Source organism: Mastacembelus armatus, chromosome 22, assembly GCF_900324485.2.
Source record: "Mastacembelus armatus chromosome 22, fMasArm1.2, whole genome shotgun sequence".
NCBI lineage: Eukaryota > Metazoa > Chordata > Actinopteri > Synbranchiformes > Mastacembelidae > Mastacembelus > Mastacembelus armatus.
In genome coordinates, this window is record NC_046654.1 from 11,262,804 (window position 1) to 11,288,155 (window position 25,352).

General features: G+C 39.7%; 3 protein-coding genes across 3 annotated transcripts; 1 reads left to right on the plus strand and 2 right to left on the minus strand.

The window, feature by feature from the left end:
- Window positions 1-4,740: 4,740 nt before the first annotated feature.
- On the minus strand, window positions 4,741-7,394 carry ngb (neuroglobin). The gene is made up of 4 exons (XM_026305602.1): window positions 7,297-7,394; window positions 6,760-6,868; window positions 6,526-6,645; window positions 4,741-6,406 (listed from the first exon to the last, which is right to left on the minus strand). The coding sequence occupies exons 1-4, from the start codon at window positions 7,392-7,394 to the stop codon at window positions 6,254-6,256; spliced, it is 480 nt and encodes a 159-aa protein (XP_026161387.1). The 3' UTR covers window positions 4,741-6,253.
- A 1,584-nt stretch (window positions 7,395-8,978) lies between these two features.
- Window positions 8,979-16,342, minus strand: fam161b (FAM161 centrosomal protein B). Its single transcript, XM_026308452.2, has 9 exons — window positions 16,106-16,342; window positions 14,799-15,035; window positions 14,210-14,709; window positions 13,032-13,345; window positions 10,932-11,050; window positions 10,673-10,840; window positions 10,453-10,552; window positions 10,202-10,368; window positions 8,979-9,954 (listed from the first exon to the last, which is right to left on the minus strand). The coding sequence occupies exons 2-9, from the start codon at window positions 15,014-15,016 to the stop codon at window positions 9,873-9,875; spliced, it is 1,668 nt and encodes a 555-aa protein (XP_026164237.1). The 5' UTR covers window positions 15,017-15,035; window positions 16,106-16,342; the 3' UTR covers window positions 8,979-9,872.
- A 27-nt stretch (window positions 16,343-16,369) lies between these two features.
- coq6 (coenzyme Q6 monooxygenase) lies at window positions 16,370-25,112 on the plus strand. The gene is made up of 12 exons (XM_026308465.1): window positions 16,370-16,766; window positions 17,085-17,219; window positions 18,287-18,345; window positions 20,474-20,600; window positions 21,864-21,994; window positions 22,081-22,188; window positions 22,521-22,583; window positions 22,688-22,795; window positions 23,456-23,658; window positions 23,873-23,988; window positions 24,300-24,466; window positions 24,970-25,112. The coding sequence occupies exons 1-12, from the start codon at window positions 16,565-16,567 to the stop codon at window positions 24,997-24,999; spliced, it is 1,449 nt and encodes a 482-aa protein (XP_026164250.1). The 5' UTR covers window positions 16,370-16,564; the 3' UTR covers window positions 25,000-25,112.
- The last annotated feature ends 240 nt before the right edge of the window (window positions 25,113-25,352 follow it).

Below are 25,352 nucleotides of genomic sequence, written 5' to 3' on the forward strand. Positions count from 1 at the left end.
CAAACGTCTTGATGCTCAGTAAAGTAGATTAAAGTCATTTATGTCTGATAGGCTGTTATAATTTTAATCATATTAAAAAATATTTAAGTGTCGTAAAGCGTTTTTCAGCTGTACTTTTATAAAATAATGGTATATTATTTAATTAAATTACAAGTGTTTGCTCGGTTTTACAAGGAATCTAACTGTAGTTCCTTGTGCTGTATAAAACAGATGAAAGCTGCCAGCACCGAAACATTAAGTGAAATCTGTCGGAGAAAAAAAACAAAAAAAAAAACATCAAAGAGCATCTCAAAATGTCTGTCTCAGAACTGCCAACATGTCCTGTGGGTTTCTCCTCCAGAAGCTTGTTTCACAGATCATTAAATGTATTTTCCTTTGAAAGATACAAATTAAAACTTATTAGGGTATTCTTAGCTCTAATGGCCATGCAAGGAGGGACTGTCCATTTTCATGCTTAACTAGTTTTAATGTATCCTGTCAAGTCTGTTCATATGCTGTCGACTTGGCCTGCTGAGGCCTATTTGTAGGTACATTAGCTTCACAGACATGTCCATTACTTTTATCTGTTGGATATGAGATGTGTGTATCATAAGTACATGATTTCAAACGTGAGCCCAGCTTTAACTGTGGGCTGTTATATATCTGAGAAGGTTGTGGTTAAGGGGCAGACTGTGCTTAAGACTGATCTCTGTCGGGCTCATCAGTTTTCATTTTTATCTGTCAAAAGTGAAGTGCTGTGATCTAAAATTAAAATGAATTCAGCTCAATCCACTCATCTTGTGCCACGAGCTCCTTATTACTCCTCCACTGTGGTCTAGGATGAAGAGTTTTTAAGGCAGTGAGTCAGACCTCATGCGGCAAGTGGTAGCCTAATGAGCGCAGGGTGCCTTCAGGAGCTGTGCAAAGTAGCTTATGTTAAGATTTATCTTTATTGTATATAAATATCATTTTAATTTATAATTCATAAATACATGTAATTAATTTGCCTGTACACAGTACACAACACCACAATGGGACTACATATTCATTTAGACACAGCAAGAATATATTCTGCACTAAAGTTAAACATTACTTTTGGTTAGTGCATGCATTGCACTGGCAGATAAACTTATAGAAAGCTGCCTAATAACAGTGCTTAAGCAATAACAAAGTAAACTAAGTTTTAACACACATATATTAAACACAGAATCAGAAAATACCTACCTGTAAACAGACGTGGTGTGTGTGGTGTGTGGGAAAGCAGCAGGCTGGTCCCCGATCTTCATCATCCTCCCCTGAGTTTGTCTTTTGCAATGAGGGCTCAGCTTTGGCTTAAATGTCATTTTTTACCCTAAGAGCAGGAAATGTGACAAATTCTTCAGCAGCAAATCTCAGAACATTTCATGCTTCAAAAAGTAAAAACCCCTTATAATAAGGAATCAGAGGCAGCTCTAGAAACAGCCAGTGTAATTTGTCTACCAGCTCTATCACAGTTCAGTAGTTAACACATCATGTCTGGTTGGTTAAATTTGTACAACCAAAGTGCAAAAACCAGAATTTCTGATTAAACAGGAGTTACAATCAATAACTTACCTGCTCAGAACTAAACAGGAGCCAGACACAATTTAATAAATAAATTATTTGTAAATAATTTAGAGCATTTAGCAGTTAAAGTCCTACATATTTCCCTCAGGAGTTGCACAGGCCAAAAACACAACTAAAATAGGGCAAATACTGTCATTCACTACCATAGCCGCACTGAATGTATGGAAATGTGACAGTCCTGCTGAGAAAGGGTTTGTTAGAGCGGGAGCAATAGGAGATGCCTGCACATATGTACAGTGTGTTGCTTTTACGAAGAATTACAAAAGGAGAAAGAAAAGTCCCTGACATTTCCCCTGTCACCCATGGCAACTGCTGAGAGCACGTGTCTCAGTGAGGTGAATTCCTCTGGGTGCACGGCCCACCGCTTGCATTTCTCCTGCACAGATGCTTGAAATAGAAAATGCCTTTGCCTCCTGCAGCAGACATACTGCCACTCCCATATAGGTTAGGTTCAGCATCCAAATAAGTTGGTGTTGATTAGTATTGACATAATACAGCAGCTCAAAGTTGTAGCTAATTAATGTAGAACCTTTTTTATCTCCCTTTAAGTAAGATATATTTCTGCGACAGACTTATGCAGCGTATTGGCACTTTCAACCGTTAGACAGTAGAGCGATGTTAAATTGTAAGCAAGAAATTGAGAGTGAAAGTTCATGGCTGATCTTGAAAATAGCAGTTGACAAAACCATTTTTATCACTAAGTCGATTTAATAGCTCTTCTGAAGTTTTTAATTGTATCATTCAAACTTCCTCCATAGATGACTGTGCCAGGTTTTAATGGAGTCTGATGATATTAGATGACAAAAAGACATTTTAAAGACTGCTGATGGGCTTCAAAGAGTCACTTTAGTAGCTGTTCAAGGCCTTTCATTCAAGTTCACACAATCTTTCTCCACTTCCAGTCTGAACCTTGAGCTAAAAATGTTTTGTCAGCTTGCTAGGAAGTGTTTCACATGAGAATAACCTTATTAAACTGTAACTGTCTCAGGAAAAAAACTAATGTTATTTGTATTGTTACAGTGTCAAGAACAGTTATCTAATGCATCACATCACGTTTGCAGGACACACAGTTACAGCCATCGACTGCTGCGCACTGTAGCTCAGTTGCTGCATAATCTTTATCATATTTTTGGACTGCCAGCTGAACGGGAAAATACCCATAGAAAATCAGTTGGATACCCTGTTCCCACTCACACAGTGACAAATTTGTCCTTGAAGAATCAGCCAAATGTCCTTGTTTACATTGATCCACTAAAACTCATCAAAGGATAGGACTGGCAATATTATCTATTCTGACGAATGTCTGCAGAACCCACAAAAAACAAACCCAACAATAAAATGATTCCAAACATCAAACAGTGTCTGTATAGCATGAGCCAAACATATTTTATTCCACTGTGTTAGAGACCTCGATTTCTATCTAAACGCACTGAACAGCCACAGTGTCACACTGGGTGACATGTTTCATCAGTACAATGTGCACTAACTGTTTTGCAGCTGCTGAGACAGCCCATTCCCGCTGTTGTGGTTGTTGCTTGGCAGGCTTGTGTTGTCGGCTGCAGCTCCTAGAGAGCTATCAGAGCGAGCCTTATTAGCCGGAGGCTGCACGCACAGTCACTCTTTTCCACAGCTGCATTTAGGATGAAGGAGTGATGGACCAATGTCTTTCCTTCCCGCTTCATCAAAAACAAAAGCAAAACACATACACACACAGATATATACGACCGTGGACCACCACTTAGCAGTTGCCATGACAACGCCCAATACCCCTTCATTCCAAAACACATTGCAGACTTTCTAAAAATAATGTGTCTCATAGACTCCTCTCCAGACAACAGCCTACTGAGCAAGCCCTCCTAGACTGCAGGGTTAGCCTGTGGGAACTGATTAATTAAGCAACAAAGGAAGATACAGTATTTTAGTTGGTAGCGTTTTGAATTGTTGCAATCTAAGCAGCAGTGACCCAAAACAAGGTTGAGCCTGAGTCATCTTGAAGCGCAGTGAATGGACAACTCTGGCTCAGTGTTGTTCTAGGCTGAGACAAGGAGCATGAAGCCAGCATTAATGCAGCAGACTCTCAGTGGGACAGAGACTGAGGAGACTGTTGGCACTGCTGAGAGACAAATTAAGGTCATGTCAGCAACTGCCCCAACAGCAGAAGAGGCAGCAAGCACATGGATATGACTTTTACCGTGATACAACCAAATTGCATATATGAGAGACCTGTCTGATAATTAACAATAACCACCTTCATTTCTTCAATTGTCATTTCTATGGCTGCATCTCCAGGATAAACACCCACAAACTGATATTTAACCTAAAGGCATACAGATACCCATAAGGGTTTTTTTTTTTTCAATTTGGACAAAACGCTCTACACTGCAAAGAACAGAGTGGCTAGTTCGTGTAATTCTTGACAGCTTTTTAGAAATCCTATAAACATTCTTGATGTGATGCTGTCATTGCATGAGTAAGTGGGCTGAGATGCTTGAAGTCGCCCTCGTCTCTGCAGCCAAGGGCGATGAGCCATTCGGCTCTCAGGTCTTATGTAATGCTAGGGGACGGGCTGTCAGTGGGAAAGCAATCAGGCATTGTGTCATTGATTTCAAACACTGACCATTGGGTTATAACCATCATCGGCCCTTGTCAAATGATTTGAAAGCAAGAGGGAAACACATTGACCTGATTTAGCAGTAAAATATCCACAGAAGATCACTTTATTTAGTCTCAGCACACAACATGTTTTCCTTTACAGCGGTGGATGAGATCCAGTTTACAAAGAGTGTGTGCTTACAGTATATTAACTCTACTGTGTTTAGTGTTTTTTTGGTTGAAGGATAGGCTAGGTGAAGTCATTGCTGTTCAGTAGCAGCTGGTAATGATGAGGTAGACAGTGACACACCCAATATGTACAGAGCTGGATGTTAATGGGATAACATGCCAGTTGTCAGTCATGCCCGCTAAATAGATCTAATGTCGTGTAATTGAAAACAGAAACATGGAGAACAACAACCTGCATAGGGCTGTGTACAGATACTAAGAAAAGAGCCACTATAAATAATACACCACCTACACAGTCATCTAACAAACATTACACCTGTGTGCTAGAAAGTAGAGAGCAAACAGATTATGCAGGGATAAAATAGCTCAATAGAAAACGCTGCACAGATCCATATTTGTATATTTGTGATAAAACTTGGTAAAAAGCAAATCAGTTTTCTTGTACTGGGTTGATTAACTAAAAATTCACACAAAGCTAATATATCTGGAGGGTACGTGGTACACTGCATTTGAAAAAAAAATCCATGCTCTTTAACTAAACAAACATTACATAATATAAAAATAAACTTTATAAATGTAAACTCAGACTAAAGCGATAATAGCCACGTGTCAGCAGCTTGGATTTACGGTTGTATGGTGTTATCCTCTAATATTTGGCGCACTGTTGCTAAGTTACTTGGCATTATGACCATGAATGTAAATAACAGATGAAGATGATACATGGATCCGACAGTAATGCACATACTGGATGTTTGCACACAGTATCTCTGTATAATGTGTTCTGTATTAATAAGTTAGAGGACAATCAATCGATCAAATTAGTTTTCGTGTCATAATCCAAAACACATGTGCTCTTTCAACTTCACTCATATGTAGAGGTGTGTTGGAAAAATACATGCCCTCTGCTAAAGCTGTGATAACACTACATTTGTATCCACAACAACACAGTCAATAATCATCACTGAGAAAAGCAATTACAGTACAACAAAAACTACTTTACACTAACAATGACGGGAAACTAATAGCCAAGAAACAAAGATGTTATTCCTCCAGGATGCCCTTTACCTTTAAACTCTAGAGGTTACATAACAGTCTATTAGTTAGAGTTTAACAGTCAGGTGAAGCCTATTGAAATACACACCATGTTCAATAAGGTGCACGTGGACGTCTAACAGTCATAGATCACTGAAGAAAGCTATCAAAGAGGATAACAGTTCTTGTCAGTATCACAAAGTCACACACAAAAAGAGGTGTAATAATGTGCAGTATTACTAAAAACACAGTAATGGTTGTGATTAAGGTGATAGGATTTTTTTTTTTTTTTTATAAAATCACATTGCTTTGTCCTAAATGTTTTAACATGTGTTTTAAAGTATCACTGTGTTCCAGTTAGATAGAGAGCTGCCGATCTGGCCACAGTAACCATCACAGTTTAAGTAGTGTGTGATGCCTAAATAGTATTTCTAGATTTTCACAATTGTGCAACTCTTTTAAAATACATCACAAAGACCACTATAGTCACTGTTATTATTTGTGTAGATAATTAAAAGTCATTATATACAAAAAGACTCAACAGTTATCCTTTTTCTCAGAGTGAGGAGCTCAGATTGCAGGTCAAGGTAGAGAAGAACCAAAAGTGGCTGGTTCAGCTCCTCACTGCTGTACACCAGCATCATCTAATAGCAAAGAAAATAAACTCTGTAATTGGTTGATCCAATTGCTAAGTGTAATCACACTGTGTATTCACTACACTTATACTATGCAACCCAACTCACAGAGCTAATGCATAGTGGCCAAAACCACAATGCCGCAAGTTACATAACCTTATTCCATGGCAACCATGTTGAGTGATTTGACAGCAACTGCTCAGCAGCCCCCACTTTGCGTCTCAGTCGGCCTTGTCCTCGCCATTTTTGGCCCACCCTCGGCTCATGGCTGCTACCACGAAGCTGTACATGTTGAGCCAGGCTTGACGCAGCGGCGCTGTGTAGTCCTGGCCCAGACTGCACTGCAGCATGTAGAGAAGGGACTCACCCACCACCTGAAAAAGTCAAAACAAACAATAACACAAACACACAGAAAACATTTTTTTTTTTTTCCACAGTTCATCCACTTGTGAAATTGCTTTTTGAGGGTTGTACTATGAAACATTGGTCCTACAGTGAATGACTGTGTGTTGACTCCCACAGCCTGATGCTTCTTTCCAAGGTTGAACAGAAAGTCCTCCAAGGAGTGCAGGTCATCCAGGTGGCTCACAGCTGCATCGATCACAAGCATCACCTGTGTGCACAGATGCATGTAGGGGATGCACGTATACAAGAAAAGTTTGCACAAGGAAAAACCACAACCACTTTAAATGTATTTGTAATGGTCACTGCGGTAAATGGCGCTCACCTTGGTGACATGTTCCAGGAACTCTGGGCTGGAGAGGCAGTCTTGTGTGGAGCCACAGTTTGAACTGTAGTGGAAAAGACTGAGGAGCGCAGGGTCCAGCTCAAACAGTCTACCACAGACAAATGCCACACTTTTTTTCAGAGGAGCATGCAGACAGCACGGGTGCCAGACATCCACACAGGCATAGAATCAATCTATAAATCATACATCTACAAAGCTCTCCTGCTAGTGTCTGATTTAGCGGCAGCTGTCTCAAAGTAAATTGTGGATTATTGCAGTCTGTCGCCAAGCAACAAGTTAAGCCTCCGGTGCCTGCATGGTGAAAGTGTGTGGCGAGGGATCCAGCTTGACTGTCTCTCCATACCTGGGTTACATATTCTACCACAGCTATTACGAAATTCCACAGAAGCTAGAACATCTATTAATTATGCATAAAGTGTTATTAGAATTCAGGTTAATTAAGGGATAACTTTCCTCCCTTATAAGTCACTTTATGTCTTACTCTGTCTGAATCATGCTGCTTGTGAAGGGCATTACCTGGAAAACATGATGACACCGTGAGGAACTTTGTTCTTGCCCAGACTCTCCCAGCTCCCTCTTATCAGCTCCTTGTCTTTTCCTGACAGCTTCTCCATCCTGAACCCAGGCTGCAAACACAAGGCAAGTTCTTCTGGAGGGGAAACACACAACTCCTCTACAGGACAAGAGGGTTCAGTTTGAGGAAAGCCATAGCACTCGAGTGAATCCACAGACAAAACCTTCGTCAACCCACCTGGAAAACAAAGTGGAGCATCAATTTGCTAATACTGTTTCAGGAGGGGGACATGTCTACACAAACATATGACTCCCAGGCAAATATACTGTACCTTCTTGAGGTCAGTCTTCCCTCTGAACTTCTTCTGCTGCAGCCAGGCTGGGGGGCTGTCTGTATGTGTGTATTTTGTATGTGTGCAGGCAGCAGCCTTGCCTGACACTGCACTTGCTCTCTCTTTCCCCGGCCCACGGTGCAGTCGGGGAGACAAGTTCTGCCACGCTCTTATCTGTCACACTGGCTGCTATCTCTCCCCCTTTCTGTTTGCCTCTTGATATGCTCTCTCTCCAGCACTGTGGATATTATTCATGCCACTAAAGGAAACGAGGGGATGCGGCGAGCCACAGCTCCTCCTGCAGGCGAAGACTAAAATACATAGACTTAACAGGCACACACTATACTTGGCCTTTGCACTTTGAGTTTGTAATAAATGAAATTCACACAAGCAAGAAATTAGGATGAACAACAAAAAATCTAGAAAACACAACATCAGCATCTTGTAAACTGCAATGACCAAAGCAGGTGAAGTCCATTTGAGGCCTGTGTCATTTATTCTAGGGCGTGTCCTCAACTGCCTACATTTGCAACCCAAGCATTTCCAGAATTAAATGTGTGGGAATTTTAATATCCTACAGCAGCTAGAATAATAAGAGACCTGAATGCACCACCTTGGTGAAATTATATTGTTCATCTGCTAAATAGAGCCACTCCTCAAACAGCGTGATCATAACATTCAGTGGCCAAGTGCACAGCCTCTCATTAATCTAAATAAGATGTGTTTATTCCCTTTCTCAGCCTCCACACACATCCGAGACCACACTTTGTTTAAATTGATGTCACAGGCGTCTGCTCCCTCATGCATTTCACAGAAGCAGGTTCCCACTCGGAAATTATCTAACAGGTTGGGAGAGATTGGTTTCAGCCGTGCACAGGGAATCAGAGGTGCGCAGCAATCTCTTCAGGGACTACAAGGCAGAGTGGGGAGGGATAAATGGTTCCCATGACAACCTGACAGGATGGAGCCCTTGAAGCTTTGTCATGTGATGTTTGAGGGAAGGGACAGATTAATTATTACATCTACTCTATAAGATGTATTATACAACGCTTAGCTTTTCCACATCTATACATTTCTTTTGGATTAAAGTGGATCATCCTATGCTTAGCTGAACTACCGTTAAACCTAGACAATACTAATGAATACTGTTACTCTAACCAATTCACTAAAGATCTTTTATTGAAAAGAATTACATTTACTATATTAAACTCTGCATTGAGCATTTTAAACAAGCAATTAAGATGAATCATTTAAGAATCATTTTTAATATTGCTGAGCTGAAGTGCCAACATTGACTTCAACAGCATGACACAGAAAAGCAACTGTATAGTATACAATGATGTCTCCATGATGACCTTCTGATTGTGATTATACACCATACATATTCAAACATTTCAATGTGGTTTGTAAGTAAAAATTATCTTTCAGATTCCTGGAAGTCAGCTGTCTAAGCATAAGCATATAGTGGATGACAGTGTACAAGTGTTTGATGTGGAGCTATGGGCTTTGAGCAGACCACTGAACTAGTCTGTGGGAATGCAGATGCACAGCTGTAGAAATAACTGGGAACTTTAACTCGGCCATCTGAGAAAGGCCCATGTCAGACATATCTGCCTTTCAGGGCCTGTAAAATTAAAAATCTATAGATTTATTCAAATTTTAACTAATGACAATAACATACACCTAAGATGGCAAATGGCCAATGGCAAATAAAATATCTCACCTCCATTTCCTATAGCAATCAGAAGCTTGTGAATTTAGAGTGGTAAAACACAAATTAATGTCCCAGACATGGTGGTCTAAGCTGGTATCCTCATTTTGTTTCTGAACTGTTCATTTAGGTAACCACATGTTCGTCATCATCTAAACTAAATTTAAACCTAATTACAGAGTTCATATTTTTTTAGGAACTATTGTCATAAAGCCTTTTTTATTCTAACATCATTTTTTTGTGTATTTATTTTTATCAGTTTAATCCAATGAGAATAAAATATTAATTACATATAAAAGTAAACTTTTTTTTTAATTTCCGTCCAGTTGTAAAGCTTAACATTTGCAATTTTAAATCCCAGATGTTTTGTAAATTCATCATAATTTATACTTACTTATTTATACTTATACTTGCACATCTTAAACTATCAAGCGTTTGGTGCGGATAGTTAGCCATGACATGAATCATTTTTGAGGACAGTGTTGTTTTCTAGCGGAGAGGCCACAAAAAACTCTGTGCCGCCTGAACCTTTTTGATCATTGCATTTCTTCCCCTTTGGACTTCACGCTCTCCTCTTCAACATCTTCAATTTTCTCCCCGTCGTCTGCATTTTCTTCCCTAAATCAGACATGTTGGGTTAGAAAATGACTATATTGTAATTACATCAAACTTTTACTTGGCTACAGTATGTGTCTTTTCTTCACTAAAGACTGCAGGGCAAGCACAGAAAATTATGTAATGTAATATGGCCAAACCACATTAAGTCCTTGGCTCTGCAGAAGCAGTGCTATTCATAATTTTACCGGACACAGTGGGATTACATAGTGGATGGACAAAACTTGCTATAAATTCTCACTTCGCATACCTGCTATGAATGCCATTTTCAGTGCTGCAGTCATTTACATCTGCATCGACCTCTGATGTGGACGACGTTGACACTCCTTCACCATTTTCTTCAACAAACTGCTCCTTTAACCCAGCTTTCTTCAGCTTGTTCCTGTATGTCTGCTCTGCACGAGCCTTTGCATTTCTCTGCCAGTAAAAACTCAAAGCCATGGGTTTGGGGGTGTATGTCATTTACAATTTGATGTAACATTTAAGGTTTATGTCACTTACCTGTTTCACCCGTTCGAACAAATAAGGGCGTTCACTAACTCGTTCCTTTATGTCCCGTAAGTCTCTCATGTACTCTCTCATCCTTTGTTGGTCAGCTTCCCTTCATGTAAGAGAAGATCATTTTTCAGCCACGTTGGCCGGCGTGTGTGGTTGCTGTGATGTGTGTGGGAAAGGCTATACAATTGCAATAATGAATGGTGCTTACGTGACCAGTACTGACCGATGGTGCTGCAGTTTTTCATTGTAAACATCTTTTAAGCTGCTGTGTGGGTCCAGCAACTTTGCATGAAGGGCAACTGTCTTCTTCATGTCCTGGGTCCTCATTTGGTACTTCCTCAGCCAGTCTGCACTCTCTTGATTCTTACTGTCCCTCATCTCCATTGACTTTCTGTAAAGGTACAAATATATGCAGAAAATTTGTACCAAGGAAAATTCTAATGTCCAAAGTTCAAAAGTCCTGTCAAAATAATCCTGTTCACCGTATGGCCATGCAGCGCTTCCTTGCAGCATCCGTGATGAATGTGGGGAGTGTGTCTGTGGACAGTGATGTTAAGGCCCCAAGTGACTTGCTTCTACTGAGATTGCTCATTTTTGGTACCTGTCAGTGAGAGGAAAAAAAAACATTTTATATAGCTGAAACGAATATGACTACAAACTGCATCAACTTTCAAATTTAAACTCTCCAGAGAAAATTTAAAATATAACAAATATTTAATTAAAAACTATAAGTATTGTACTCTGGTATACTGAATATTTACAGGTTTTACAGTCTGGCAGTGTGAGGTCAGTTGGGTGTTGTAGTTCTCCTAAAACACCTGGATTGCAAGTTTTATTCTTTTTCTGTAATATTCTCACTTTCCAAATTTTGACATTTCTAAAGTTTAAATGAATTTAATGATGTTAATCTCCCAGCATTTTAACTTCAGAATGAATTTACAGAAACCCTCTTTGCCGCACAGACCAGCTAGTTAAATTAGAAGACTCTACCCATAAATATAATTTTAGGCTGAACCAGATGATGTGTGAAAGGAAGTTAGGAAGAAACCCTCACTGATCACAACGTTTACTATACTAGTTTGGATTGGTGTTAATTACAGTTAGTCCTTCCTTAATTGCTGTTGGAATTATTTTTACCCTGCAACACCGCTGTGAACCATCCACCCAGGAAAAATTCAAGCGACATCCATAAAGCTTTTTTTAAGAAATCTCAAAAAATATAGCAGTTTCCCATGATGAATATAAAGTGAACAAATGCTACAGTTGTACAGAAATGTAGAAATGAAGCTTGAGTTTAACTTCATAAACTAGAGGTAGAGATTTGAAATACTACTCTTTAAGGGAAGGGAAATTTTCTTCTTTGAAGATGGCCTGCTGTACATACTTAACATAACTCTACAGTTCCACAACTGAGGAAAGTGGTCTAAACTGCATCAAAAATAACACACTGGGTACACAAGCACTTAACCCATCAAATAAATCTTTTATCATCAAACAAACTGCTCCCAAGAACACACAAAATAATGTGAAAGAAAAGGAATCTGACCTGCTTGAATTGCTTTGTCATATTTTTTTAAATGAACTCTTCTGAGTGTTGAGGAACCACAGGAACATTTAATTGACAATGATATTGTTGGCAAAAACCATGGGGTAAAACAGACCTTATTTGTCCCGTTGCTGCCATTTGGTGAACTCATAATTGTTTGTCATCTTGAACATTTGGGGCTATAAGGAAAGATAGAGGCTTTCTGTCCTCCTTGGAAAAATAAAGGGTACTGACTTGATAAAGTGGTGGGTGGAGGTGTCTAAAACCATCCATCAAACAGAGAAGGTGTGAGAGACATCAAAAAAAGTGATGTATCACTATAACATGAAACCATCTGAGCCTAGTGATTTAGGGTCCTAGATGTCTCCTTATGTAATTCCTCTAGACACTGGCTCTTCTAGACAAATGTTATCTTTACATTTATATATTTGGAATATCTTTGAGAAAGAAAGTAAACCTCTGCCTACCATAAAAGCTACCTCTGAAGAATCTGCTGATCATGAAAACCATAAACCTTGAATTAAATTGAGAACAACATAAGATAATCTAACATCAGCACATATTCTGAGAAAGAATTACCAGTTCAATTCCAGTGAAATAAATTATTAATTGAACACTGGCTGAAAAAAACTAAATATATTTTAAGTACTATACTTCTACAATTATGAGGTATCTGTAATTTATTATTACATAGTATTTCCATTTTCTGCTATTTCATACTTTGACTTTACTATTGTACATTTAAGTGGCAAACATAATAATTTTACTCCACTACATTTATTTTATAACTTTAATTCTAGTTACTGTAACAAAAAAGACAGTATAATCAGTGGCACTCTGTACTTTTTCTGGTATATATTGATTGATAATAAAATTTGTTATTATTATTATATATATTTGGCTGCTAATACTTTGGTACTTAAGTAAAATTTTGAATACCGACTTTTACTTGCAAAAACTAGTAAAGTACTTAAGTAAAAGATTTTTGGACATCTTGTACTAAAATAAATACCAAATAAATAAGAAAATGTTTTACCTGTGAGTTTTCAGGACTCATCTTACTTGACCTTGCAGGAAGCGCTGATGTCCTCAGAACAAAGGGCTGACACTTTGTCACATCTTTAGACTGCGTTTTTCTCAGCGTTTCTGTTTGTAAGGCCTTGTGCAGCCTGCTGAAATCTGGGACTTGATGGATGATTTTGGGCTGGAAGCTCGGCTTCTCATTCAGGAATCGCAGCTTTTCTTTCCTGGTGCGCTCAGAGGTGCGAAGTTTTGGGGCTCCAGATGCAGTGTGATTCTCCTGACCCACTGTTGTCTGAGTAGAGACTTTCCTGCACATCTTGTCCTGGTCTACACAGAATTACAGTGAGATAAGGTAAGTGCTGTAGTCACTGTAAGCATAGTGGAGGTACTGAACACATGCATCCGATATAACACAATATTGATTAGATGGGTTACTAAACGTTTAACGGTTCTTAATTCAAGACAATATGAAGAAGTGACTGTTGATTTGAGATCTACTGTTTTGTCACCACATCTACTGAATTTTATAAATGGTTTCAAGTAACAATACTCACTATTAACCATTAATCTAGATTATTTTTCTGATTAAGGGATTAATTAATCGGTGTATAAAATATCAGCCAATCAATCAACAGTCAAACATAATATTTTCTGCAAAACCAAATGGCATTCAGTTAGCCATCACAGACAAGCATAAAATCCCCACATTTGAAAATTTGATGCCTGTAAATTTTGTTCAACATTAACTCAAAGAAACATCAAAGGCCATAAATTTTGTGCCATTTAAATAACTGAATCATTTTTAATTTTATATACAACTGTGTTTGTGTTGTGGATAAAATCAAGCTCAACTGATAGTTTGGTAAAATCTACATTTGTTTAAAATTTTAGACACACATAAAACATATACACAGGTCGGTTTAAAAAAATCACTGTCTTAAGTATTCAATTCAAACCTCTAAAAATGAAAGAATTTTAGAAAAAAAAACTTTTTTGGTTGAATTCTCACAACTGAATGATATGGAAGCTGAGACATAAGGTTAACACCCACAAGTTGGGAAACAGTGACCTATGTTGTTCTAAGTAGGAAAAATATTATGTATCTCCTAAACTCACCACCAACTTCAACCATTACACCAGATACTTCAAAAATCAGAATCATATCATTTGAAGGGAAGCCCATCAACCCACCTTTCTGCTCAGATTCTGAGAAGTCCTTTTCTACTTTGTGATGAGCATTGTTTTTCTGACCCTGCGAGACTTGGTTAACCACGGCTATCAGCTTCTCCCTTTTCTCTCTTTCTCTCTCCAGGAAACTGAAAGGTTTTTGTAGGGAGAGCAAGAAGTTCTTCCTTTCCTCACGATCTTGCTTCCTCTCCTTCTCCCTCATCTCAATCATCTCCTGGTAGGGAGGTTGATTGACATGGTTAGGGACTGGGAGAGCACAGAACTTCTTCAGGCACTCAGCTTCATCTTCCTCCTCTTTGATCATCTGTGTTGTTTTACATAAAGTTAGCCCTTCACATTTCTGAGCCAGCATAGAAGTCCTGACTGAACAATTACTCCTGTGTATTGAAGATACGCAGGCTGAAGAAGATGAATTAGGCATCCCTGACTTTCTGGGATGGTATGAAGTCTCTTTCCCTGAGGTGAGGGAAGATATGGAGGTGGATCTGCTAATTCTCATAATTCTGAAAAAACAGTAAATATCAAAAATACTTTTTCAAAATACATGTATCATTATTAAAACAAAACAAAGAAGATTATAAAGGAAACCTACTTGGTCTGATGGTTAAGTTCATTGTTATCACCAGACTCTTGCTCTACATCTGTTGACAGGAGTGCATTCTGTTGAATCCTCCTCTCCAGTTCCTCTATCTGTTTCCTCTCTGTCTCCTGCAGCTGCTGTCTGAGAGTTTCACTAAGGGCTCTGAGCTGCTGTTGGAGCATTAGCTCCGATTTGAGTCCATCCTTAAGCAAAGTCTCCAGTTTCGACATATTTTTCCAACCTGTGAAACTAACAACAGGGGGAGTAAAGTAAAGACAAACTGAATTTGTTTACTCCTGTAAATAAAGTTATTTTGTCGTGTTGAAATTCCTTTCTTTCTACATTATAAATTTAATTTGACCATTTCTTTGCTTCAACAAAAACATAAACTAAAATGTAAACTGTGACCAAATATTGCACATTTGATTATCAAACATGAAACAAGAAAGACCTTAAATACTACCTACCCCCCTGCATCACAGACATGTGAACACACACACACACACACACACACACACACAATGAGAATAGACTTGCACAATGCCATTCTCTTTACATGTTCTTAAATTAAATTAAAATGATCTAGTTTCAAATATAATTATTAGTCAATTAATTGATCAAGTTACAATAACATTAACTGGCAGCAATATTTGATATGATATAATGTGATTGTTCATTTATATATGTTTTTAAACACAAATGCACATATTCCAGCTTATATATATGTATATGTGCTTATTTTCTTTAAGATAAGATAACATAAACGTTGTTAATCCCAGAAGAGAAATTCAAGTTTTAATTGTTCCTGATGGTAAACTGAATATCTTTGGGTTTGAACCATTTACTGAACAAAATACACAATTTAAATACGTCACCATTGGCACTGGGAATCTGTGAAAGGCTTTCTTTTTTTTTTTTACAATTTTCTTTTACATTTTGTAGACCAGGCCACTTATCCATTATTAAAGGGCAAACAATAATGAATGTTGTTCTAATCTTAAACACAATATATTTTCTGGTTTTCTACATTTTATATCATTACATTTGGGTTTTAGCCTGTTAGTTTTACCATGATATACTATTGTTTTGATAAGACATAACATTATAAACAAAGACACAAGAACGTGACGTAGACTCCACCTCCAGTTTGTGTAAACAGGTTGCTACGGCAACCAGACCATGTAAGCTAACTTTTAGCCTTAGCTAAGTAAAGTTTCTACACGTAATTTATTTACTTTATTAATTGTGCACAGCCGCGATGTTTTTCTCATTCTGCAACACGAAACCACACAAACTAATAAATAACTGACACCTCTTACCCGCTAAAAGACGAGTAGTTTGGGGAAATTGTTCTCGGCACCAAAGCGTCCTCCAAACTCGTAGCTAGCTAGCTCATAACAGCTAACTATATGTAAAGTTATATATCCACTGACAAGACACGCTGGAGCTTATTTGGTGAGCTAAGGCTGCTGATATAAAGTGGACAGTCTTGTTAATACATGGTTTTGGTAGCATCAGCGCTGTTTGTGGACAGAGAAGGCAAACACCAGCCGCAGCCGCGACGTCTTCTGTGATTGGCCAGGAATCCGGAAGTAGTTCCTCTGGAGCGCTTGTCAACATAGCATGGCTGGATGACAGAAGGGACATAGTTGGTCTTATTAGGAGACATTCAAGAGGAAACGTGTGTCTGATCGCTATATTCAGACTTCGGAGTTGGATTGTTTTCTCTTGTTTAACGTAGGGCTTGTCCCATATCGAGACAGAGTGAAGACAGAATAATGCACAAGCTTTCAAAGGCGACGCTGGCCTTAAACGGATTTAGTCGGTGTTTTATTACAGAAAAACATTTATCTGCAGTAAAGGTGATCAGGCGAGGACTAGTGAGTGCAGATTATGCAGACGATTATATCAAGAATGACGTTTATGATGTTATTATATCCGGGGGAGGGATGGTTGGTTCTGCAATGGCATGTTCTCTAGGTGAGTGATACACCCCCGGCACTGACCATGTTAGTGTGTGCTTTCAGCTATTATTAACCTATCCAAATCAAAATTACAGGTTGCTCTAAACGGCAGTATAATACAGTATTCTTGTCGCTCAACCAACCCCTGCATCTGAGCACAGTCAAAGACATGTCACTGTCTGTAATCTGCAAAAACTCTCAGATGTGGCGCAATATGAAAAACATGCCCAAATTAAGCACCCATAGCTTCACCACAAGGTTTTAACAATGCATGCTACTGTAATTACACATTGCACATGTGTAGTATTTTTAATGTGATATTTTCTATTGACAGGCATGGATCCCAACTTGCTGGGTAAGAAGATTCTGCTGCTTGAAGCTGGTAACAAGAAAGTGATAGACAAGGTCCCAGAAACGTACAGCACCAGAGTCAGCTCCATCAGTCCAGGATCCGCCACACTCCTTAGTGGTACAGTACATCCTCTTTCAACCTAAGAAGATGCAGCAGCCCGGGATCAGACACTGTCCAGTAACCCAGGCTTAGCAGGGATCATATCTGACCTCAGTGTTCGTTGTGTGTTGGGTCACGTGGGAAATTATGCTGGTACTATTTTTCCTAGCTAAGGATGTGAGTTTTTCTATAGCCAAACTGTAGTTACGACTATCTCTCTTTACATCAGAGTTTATGGAAGCCAGGAAATGAGTCAGGTATTTCAGGCCATATAATTTTAGGCTAATTTCAGCTTGAGCTTTGTGGACTTGTCTGTGAAACTTGTTAAAACCTGTCCTAATTTACCATCTTAGGCTTAGGATCTATTAAAATTAGTGAACATGTCCAATCCACACCAGAGCATTTTCTTAATGTAGAGTCAGTAACCCGTAGGGCATTACTTTGACTGTTGGACCAAAAGGTTCATCCACTTTTGTCCTGATTCTTAAAATACCATCAGCTACAATATGTGGTCAACTGAACACAGCTGTGATAAGATCATAGAACACTCTGCCAACCTCCTGCATTAAAAATATCAGACTTTATGGCCACATATAATTAACAACAATCTTACATGGTGCTTTAAATTCCCATTGTATTGTTTTAAAGATACATGTGATATTGCCTTCTACCACTTATGAGACTGTAGTAGCACAAAAGCAAACTATCAGTGAGAGATCAATGAATGATTTTCTCTGTAAACTCTGTAACAGTTGCCGCAAATTTGGACCCTCTAAAAACATACAATGCTTTTTTTTCAGTGGATTGGCTTTAAGTCTTTTTCTGCACAGAGGAAAACACATCCACATTACTACATTTACACCCAGCTGTTGGTGCCAGTGGAGCCAAAATATGTCCAGTCCAGCTCAGATATGACCCTGATCACAAGTTGGACTCGTTTCCTGCTACTCTGAACATAGTGTTAAAATTCACTGAATTCATGTTTTGACTTGAGACTGTGGCCATGAGCATTTGAAATAGCCGGCATAAATTGTTGCATTAAATTAGCATTTCAGTTGATTTAAAATATCTCTGTGCACACACAGGTATTGGAGCATGGGAGCAGATCACAAAGATGAGATGCAAGCCATATAAAAAGATGCAGGTATGTTTATTTTCAGTGCTCTATTGCATAAGGCAGCTGTGCAAAGCCAGGGCACAGTAACTGCCATTCCAATTGCCATTTCAGAAGGTCAGCAAAGCATAATGCCAAAATATGCAAAAATAAATAGAAGCTTGTACAGTACTGAACAAAATCCTTCTGTTGCATAACTGGAGTTTTTTTTTGCATATGTCCTCCAGACTTTCTCATTTACTGGCATACTGTATGTATTTCTGTCATCCATCAATCATAGTAACATACAATTTGTGGAGAGAAAAATCTGTAACACTGGGTTTTGCCTCAGTCATTTATAAGGAACAAGCAACATCACTGTATCATATAATCACATATATGGTATGTAATTGATCGCATTAAAATGACAAACCGTGGTTTCATGTAACATGCATTTCATTCGTTCCTTAGCACAGTTTATACCTTTCAGTAGCTAGCTTTGGGGATCTGTGGAACATCCATCCATCCATCATCTATACCAGCTTATTTTCAGTGGAAGGCAGGGGTACACCCTGGACGGGTCACCAGTCCATCACAGGCCACATAGAGACAAACAACCTCACACACTCTCACACTCACTCCTATGGGCAATTTAGAGTCACCAGTCAACCTGACATACATGTTTTTGGACTGTGGGAGGAAACCAGAGTACCTGGAGAAAACCCACACAAGCACAGGGAGAACATGCAAACTCCACACAGAAAGGTCCCTGATGGGTTTCAAACCAGGAACCCTCTTGCTGTGAGGCAACAGTGTTAACCACCAAACCACCATGCTGCCCCATCTGTGGAACACCAAATGCCAAATAATGCAAGGTATATCATAAAAAAGGTTATCGCCTGTCATATTCAGAGCACTGGATGGACCTCTGACCAGTCAAGTCATATTTATTAATGTCATTTTTTCTATGAAGAATAAATTGTTTTGGAAGTTTTCAAATTGGTATCCGTTCCCTGCATCTTCTAATTATGAAGATGCATGTGAACAACAGCAAGAAGATGAAAGATCAGGAGAGTGGTTGTTTGCTGCAAAATGATCCCATTTTACAGCTGTGGGTACAGGCTCAGTCACTCTTGTAAGATGTGGTTGGTGTGGACCAAACACTCGACCGCAGGGTTTTTCTCTGGGGCTAAGATGTCATCAGGCATTGCCTTCCAGTGATTATGGTAGTGTACCTCTTCCATTATACCTTCACTCTGCTACCACTGTTTTGGCTTGTTTGCCTATTGCATCTCAGTCATATACAACTCAGCCATAGCAATGGAAAGTATGCACTGCATGTCAGCTCTAAATAACATTTTTACCATCCAATAAAATACTCTTCCACCTTAAATATCCAGTGAGAGTTGAGGGTTTAAGATTTGAAGCAGAAGGCAAAAAGCCATCAAGGTGTAATTTTGTACGCATTTTTTTCTATAAAGTTACAAGGAAGTGTATTATTTAAATTTTGCACAGAAAGCAGCAACTTATTTTACCCCAAAGCTACATCATTTCACCCCGCATTAAACAAAACCAAAACAATTTTTGGGTTGGTCTCAGTAAATCTTTCTTCCCAACCACTTATCACAAGTTGCAAACCCACTGCCATTAGTGGTTTTCTTTAGGGCATACCCCCCTACTTTATGGCAAGTTGGGAAAAAGCAGTGCAGCGGCATATTACTGCAGAATGATGGGTTCTGTCACCATAGTTTCAACCCAGGAGAGGATTAACCTTGTCGAAACATTTTTCACCCCATCATGTTTAACACAAACAGTGTTTTTCGAGTTTGAATTACAGTAGGCTAAAACTACATCTCGTTCTGCTGCTCTTGGTTGCGGGTAAATATTGACTTACTCTGTAATGTTCACTAACATATAATTTGTTATTTGTGTTTCCAAGAAAATGTTTGCAAAAATCCACATCACAAAAACGTCATTTGGTCTTCCACCTCAGATAGCTCTATTAAGGCATCCAGCTGGGATGGATGTTAGTGACTTTGCTCTTGTGTCAACATCACACAGTAGCTTTGATGTATTTGACTCAGTGAAGCAGCACCATTCTGCTCAGCTATATATAGGGAGAGGGGATGCATTTAAGGGTAATCTTGTGGACCATAGTCATGATGGGTCTCTCATTTAGGTTTGGGATGCCTGCTCAGATGCCCTGATCACGTTCGACAAGGAGAATCTAGAGGACGAGATGGCGTACATCGTGGAGAATGACATTGTTGTGGCCGCACTCACCAAACAGCTGGACAGTCTGTCTGGTAAGCACAGCATTTATGACTAAAACATGAAGCACAGCTCTGTAAGGCCTCCTGATTCCTGTTCCATCTGCCTAATGAACACTGGCAGCTAATGCCACCACATTTATTCCATCCGGTCCCCAGGTTTTATTTATTTGTACTTACTCCTGGTGACTTTTTTAAAAAGACAAGTTAAGCTCTTGGAGCCATCCATGGTTTTCCTACAATTTCAATTAAAAACCTCACTTTGTGGGAACTGGAGAGCCCCACCACCCTCTGAGGACACGTGAAGTGGTCCAGTGACCTATTTAAAGCTGCCATGTGCTCCAGAGCTTTGCCACCTCTTAAGACACCAAAGCACTGACAGTGTCTAGAGCTGTATCTCTGTCAACATTAGAACAGATTTGTGACAGTCACAAATAAAGCTCAGCTCTGTTATGTGCTTGACAGTTAAAGTGGCATATTTATAAACAGTTTTCAACATTTTGCACCAAAGAAGGATATGTGGTTAAATCACGTTTTGGTCTCATGTGCCTCCCATTTGTCCGCCCATCTCTCTCTCTCTCTCTCTCTCTCTCTCTCTCTCTCTCTCTCTCTCTCTCTGTCTCTGTCTCTGTCTCTGTATCTGTCTCCTCTCCTCTCCTTTTAGCCATGATGTTATGTTCAAGATGCAGTACATGAAAAAGTATGCTCCGCTGTGACAGCTGTTTTCAGTAGAAACCTGCTCTCCAGTCACTGAAAACCCATATTTGACATTTGTGTTTAGGAACCAGGAACCTTTCTGTGGATGGGTCCTGCTCCAGGTTGGCAAGAGCCGATGTAGCTTAGGATCCTTTTATGTTTGGCATGAGCAGCTGCTGATATTTCAGGAAGATTATGAGCAGTTTTGGTGCAAAATGCAACATGCTGGCAGCATGTGTAAAGTGTGGCAATGGTGTGCTTGTAGATAGACACTATTAGTCAATGCCATGTGCCAGGCCAAGGCCATTAAGAAGACTGTCAAATATGAACTTCAGCAGCAGTCATGTGCCAAGGAGGAAAAGCAGTAGTGTTTTATGGGGTGGTTTATAGATCTTCCACTACTTTGACTGTAGACACACCATCATCTTGTTTTTTTGAAGGAGAAAGAAGCAAAGCATGGATCTAGTTTGATGATCTATGTACAGGACCAAGTTTGGTCCCTTTGCTGTGAGAAACATACACCAGTTGACATTTTATTTTGAGGTAGTTTTTTTTTTTTTTCTTTTTGGTAGTCACCAGTTTTATAACCTTGTTGTTTGCCAGATAATGTACAAGTCAAGTACAGGTCCAAAGTGGTGCAGTACACGTGGCCCATGTCCCATCTTGCCACAGACTCCATCCCATGGGTCCAGGTTACTTTGGCGAGCGGAGAGACTCTGCAGACCAAACTTCTGGTCAGGTTTATTCCATCTCACTATTTTTTCTTATTCCTCTGTCCTTGTCCGTTCGGATTCTCACTGTTTTCTCATATGTTTTTCAGATTGGTGCAGATGGACCAAACTCAATGGTTAGGCAGGAACTGGGCATACCCACAGTCAAATGGAATTATGACCAGTCTGCTGTGGTTGCTGTGCTGCACCTATCGGAAGTGAGTATCACAATGGACACATGCATGTTTCTTTCTACTTTTTATTGCGTCTGCTTTGCAGTGCTCCCTGCGTATTGTGTTTGTAAGTTGCACACAGCTATTTCAGCAAGTATTATTGTATGTGACTGAGTGAATTTACTCAGTGGTTTTATTGTGATAGTTATTTTAATGTCACATTTGTCAGCATGCAGAGAACAATACACCAACCCAGCAGCAACCTTTTAATATCTTCTTTTTATGTGCCATACATGTAATTCAATTATAGTTATACAATGCAGTGCCACACGATTTCAGTATAATATTTAATTTAATTTAATTTATGTGTTGGGCAGCCCACAGAGAACAATGTTGCATGGCAGAGGTTCCTCCCAACAGGACCCGTTGCAATGCTACCGGTAATTTATCTGCATTATTTACTGTAGTAGTACTTTTTGCAAGAATATATGTCTGTCACATGAGTATTTGATAAAGTTCCCGCATCACGTTCTGTGCACTGCAGCTGTCGGACACAGAGAGCTCTCTGGTGTGGTCAACCAGTCATCAGCACGCAGAGGAGCTGCTGGAGCTGGATGAGGAGAGCTTTGTCGACGCTGTCAACTCTGCCTTCGTAAGTCTGGCTCTAACCGTAACTGCTGATGTTGTATTTACAGTCAGATTCCTCATCTGTCCCTAAGATGTTGCAACATTTGTGTGCAGTGCAGGGGGTGCAGGGTTCTCCATAGACTGACTCATGTGTCGAGCTGTTTTCAGTGATTCGCATAAACAATATTGTCATTGTTTTGCTTAAACTTTTTACACTACTAATATTTCACTGTGGGAATGATGTACCTATCTATTTTTTTTATGTTTGGAGAAACTCCTTTTTCCCAAGCGTGCTATTTTTACTGGGTTGCTGATGGACAGGGTCACCACGGTTGAGTCACGTTTGGTTTCAGGCCTGGTTTGCTAATTAAACCTGTGGTCTCCCAGTGTCGACCATTACTGCATGGAATGTTTTTCAAACAGAGCTAATTCAACTGCATAGCCTGGCCGGCATCTTCTTTTAATTAGCAGAACTCCCGAGGCCCTGCCAAACCAGTTAGTTAGGGAGGGGAAAAAAGCACTTTCACTGGCCTGGAGTTCAGCTTTGCTCCTATGTCAGCTAATTTCTTTATCCACTCAAAGGGATAATGTCTGTTTTCTCTCTCTGTTGGCCATCTTTCATTCTCTTTGAATATGAGTTTCTCTTCTTGCTTGCCTCTGTGTGTGTGTGTTCATGCGCTGACAGTGGAGTAATGAGAACCAGTCGGAGCTAATTGAGACCGCTGGCTCTGTGTTCCGCGGCGCCCTGTCGGCCATCATGCCATCTGCAGGTTCACCTCGACAGCTCCCTCCGAGTGTGTCAGGAATCGGCCCAAAGACCCGGGTCATGTTCCCACTGGGCATGGGTCACGCATCAGAATACATAAGGCACCGGGTTGCTCTAATTGGGTAAGATAGTATGCTGAAAGTAAGGGCCTCCACATTAAAGGCTTAATAAGGAATAAATTAAGATAGTAAAGTTCTAAAAGTTGTCAAGTGTGTTTTTGAGTTGTTAATTGTTTGTAATAATTAAGCTACTCTGTTGCTTCCTGTGTGAGGGAATAAAATAGAAAACCATGCATTGAATGTGTTTGAGATGATATTGCAGGATGTGTCTTTGCAGGGATGCAGCTCATCGTGTCCATCCTCTGGCGGGACAGGGAGCCAACCTGGGCTTTGGGGATGTGGCTTGCCTCACACGACTCCTGAGCCAGGCTGCCTTTAACGGGAAGGACCTGGGTCAGTTAGAACTCTTAGCACACAATGCTGCAACCATAGCAGAGTGGTTTCCGTTTAGCTCTTTCCCATAGCCTCAGCTCAAATATACACTGGTTTTCTGAAGTATAAAAAGCATCGGCTTTTCCGGCAATCTATTTGATGTTTTTATGCTCAGTATACAAAGAACTATATACACATTGTTTGTCAATAAAAGCGGCCATTCTGTTATATATTAGTTTAGTTTTTTTTTTTAAGTTAAAGCAGCAACATGAATTACTTCAGGAAACATTTGACATCAGTTTTTAACCCCCAGTTTGTTTTTGTTTGTGCAGGAGCAATGCAGCATCTACTAGAGTATGAAACTGAACGGCAGCGACACAATCTGCCCATGATGGCTTCCATCGACCTCATGAAACGCCTCTACTCCACTAACACTGCTCCTGTGGTTCTCCTACGCACCTTTGGTCTGCAGGCCACCAACATGCTCCCGGCACTAAAAGTAAGCTCCCTCTCTTTTGGCTTCTTCCTCCAAACAAATCCACCTGTACATGCCAGCAGACTGGGCCATCACTCAGATAATACCACCTGTCAAACCTGAGTTCGCAGTCCACCGTGACCCCACCCTCCACACTCTCTTCTGATTACACAGAGCTTTACTTTAGCGGTGTCTATAATTTTCAGGGTTCTGAACATACTACTACGGCATCTAAGTTTAGCCCCAAATTTAGTGTTACCAAAAGTGTGTGGGTGGGGTGCAGGGCTGGCCCTGGAGCAGTGAACAGCGGTGTTGGCTTGTGTTTTCACACCCCTTTTATTACCAACCGCTCATGTAAAATGACTTCATTCCCTACTAAGTGATTCAGACCCACACAACAGTAACTGTAAAGGTATTTCACTACGGATGCACAAAGTTAAACGTGACATCCTTTCCATATTAAATGTTGTGATTTTCACTAGTGCTCAGTTCTGTATACAGGTCTGATGTCTCTTTTGCCTCTGCAGGAGCAGATCATGGCCTTTGCAAGCAAGTGATGCATCCTTCACACAATGGTCCTTGGTGGCTCTCCTCTGACTTTACAGGTTGCAGAAATTGCAAATGTAAAATAAGAAAAATAATAAAGATTTATTTTACTCTTTTGTGATTATTTATAATGTGTGCGTTTTAATGCAGAATAAATCCACATCAGAAATTAGCCCATTACTTTTCAGCTGTCCAGATCATATCAAAAGCATAAGACTTTTTATTTTGTGTTCCCTCATTATTTTGCAGATATAATTAGACCTATGTAGTACAGCCTTTACCAAGATATGTGAAGCACTTCATTCTTTGATGGAGTAACTGTACATGTACAGTACATGCAAACATTGCTGTCATAGATAATTTA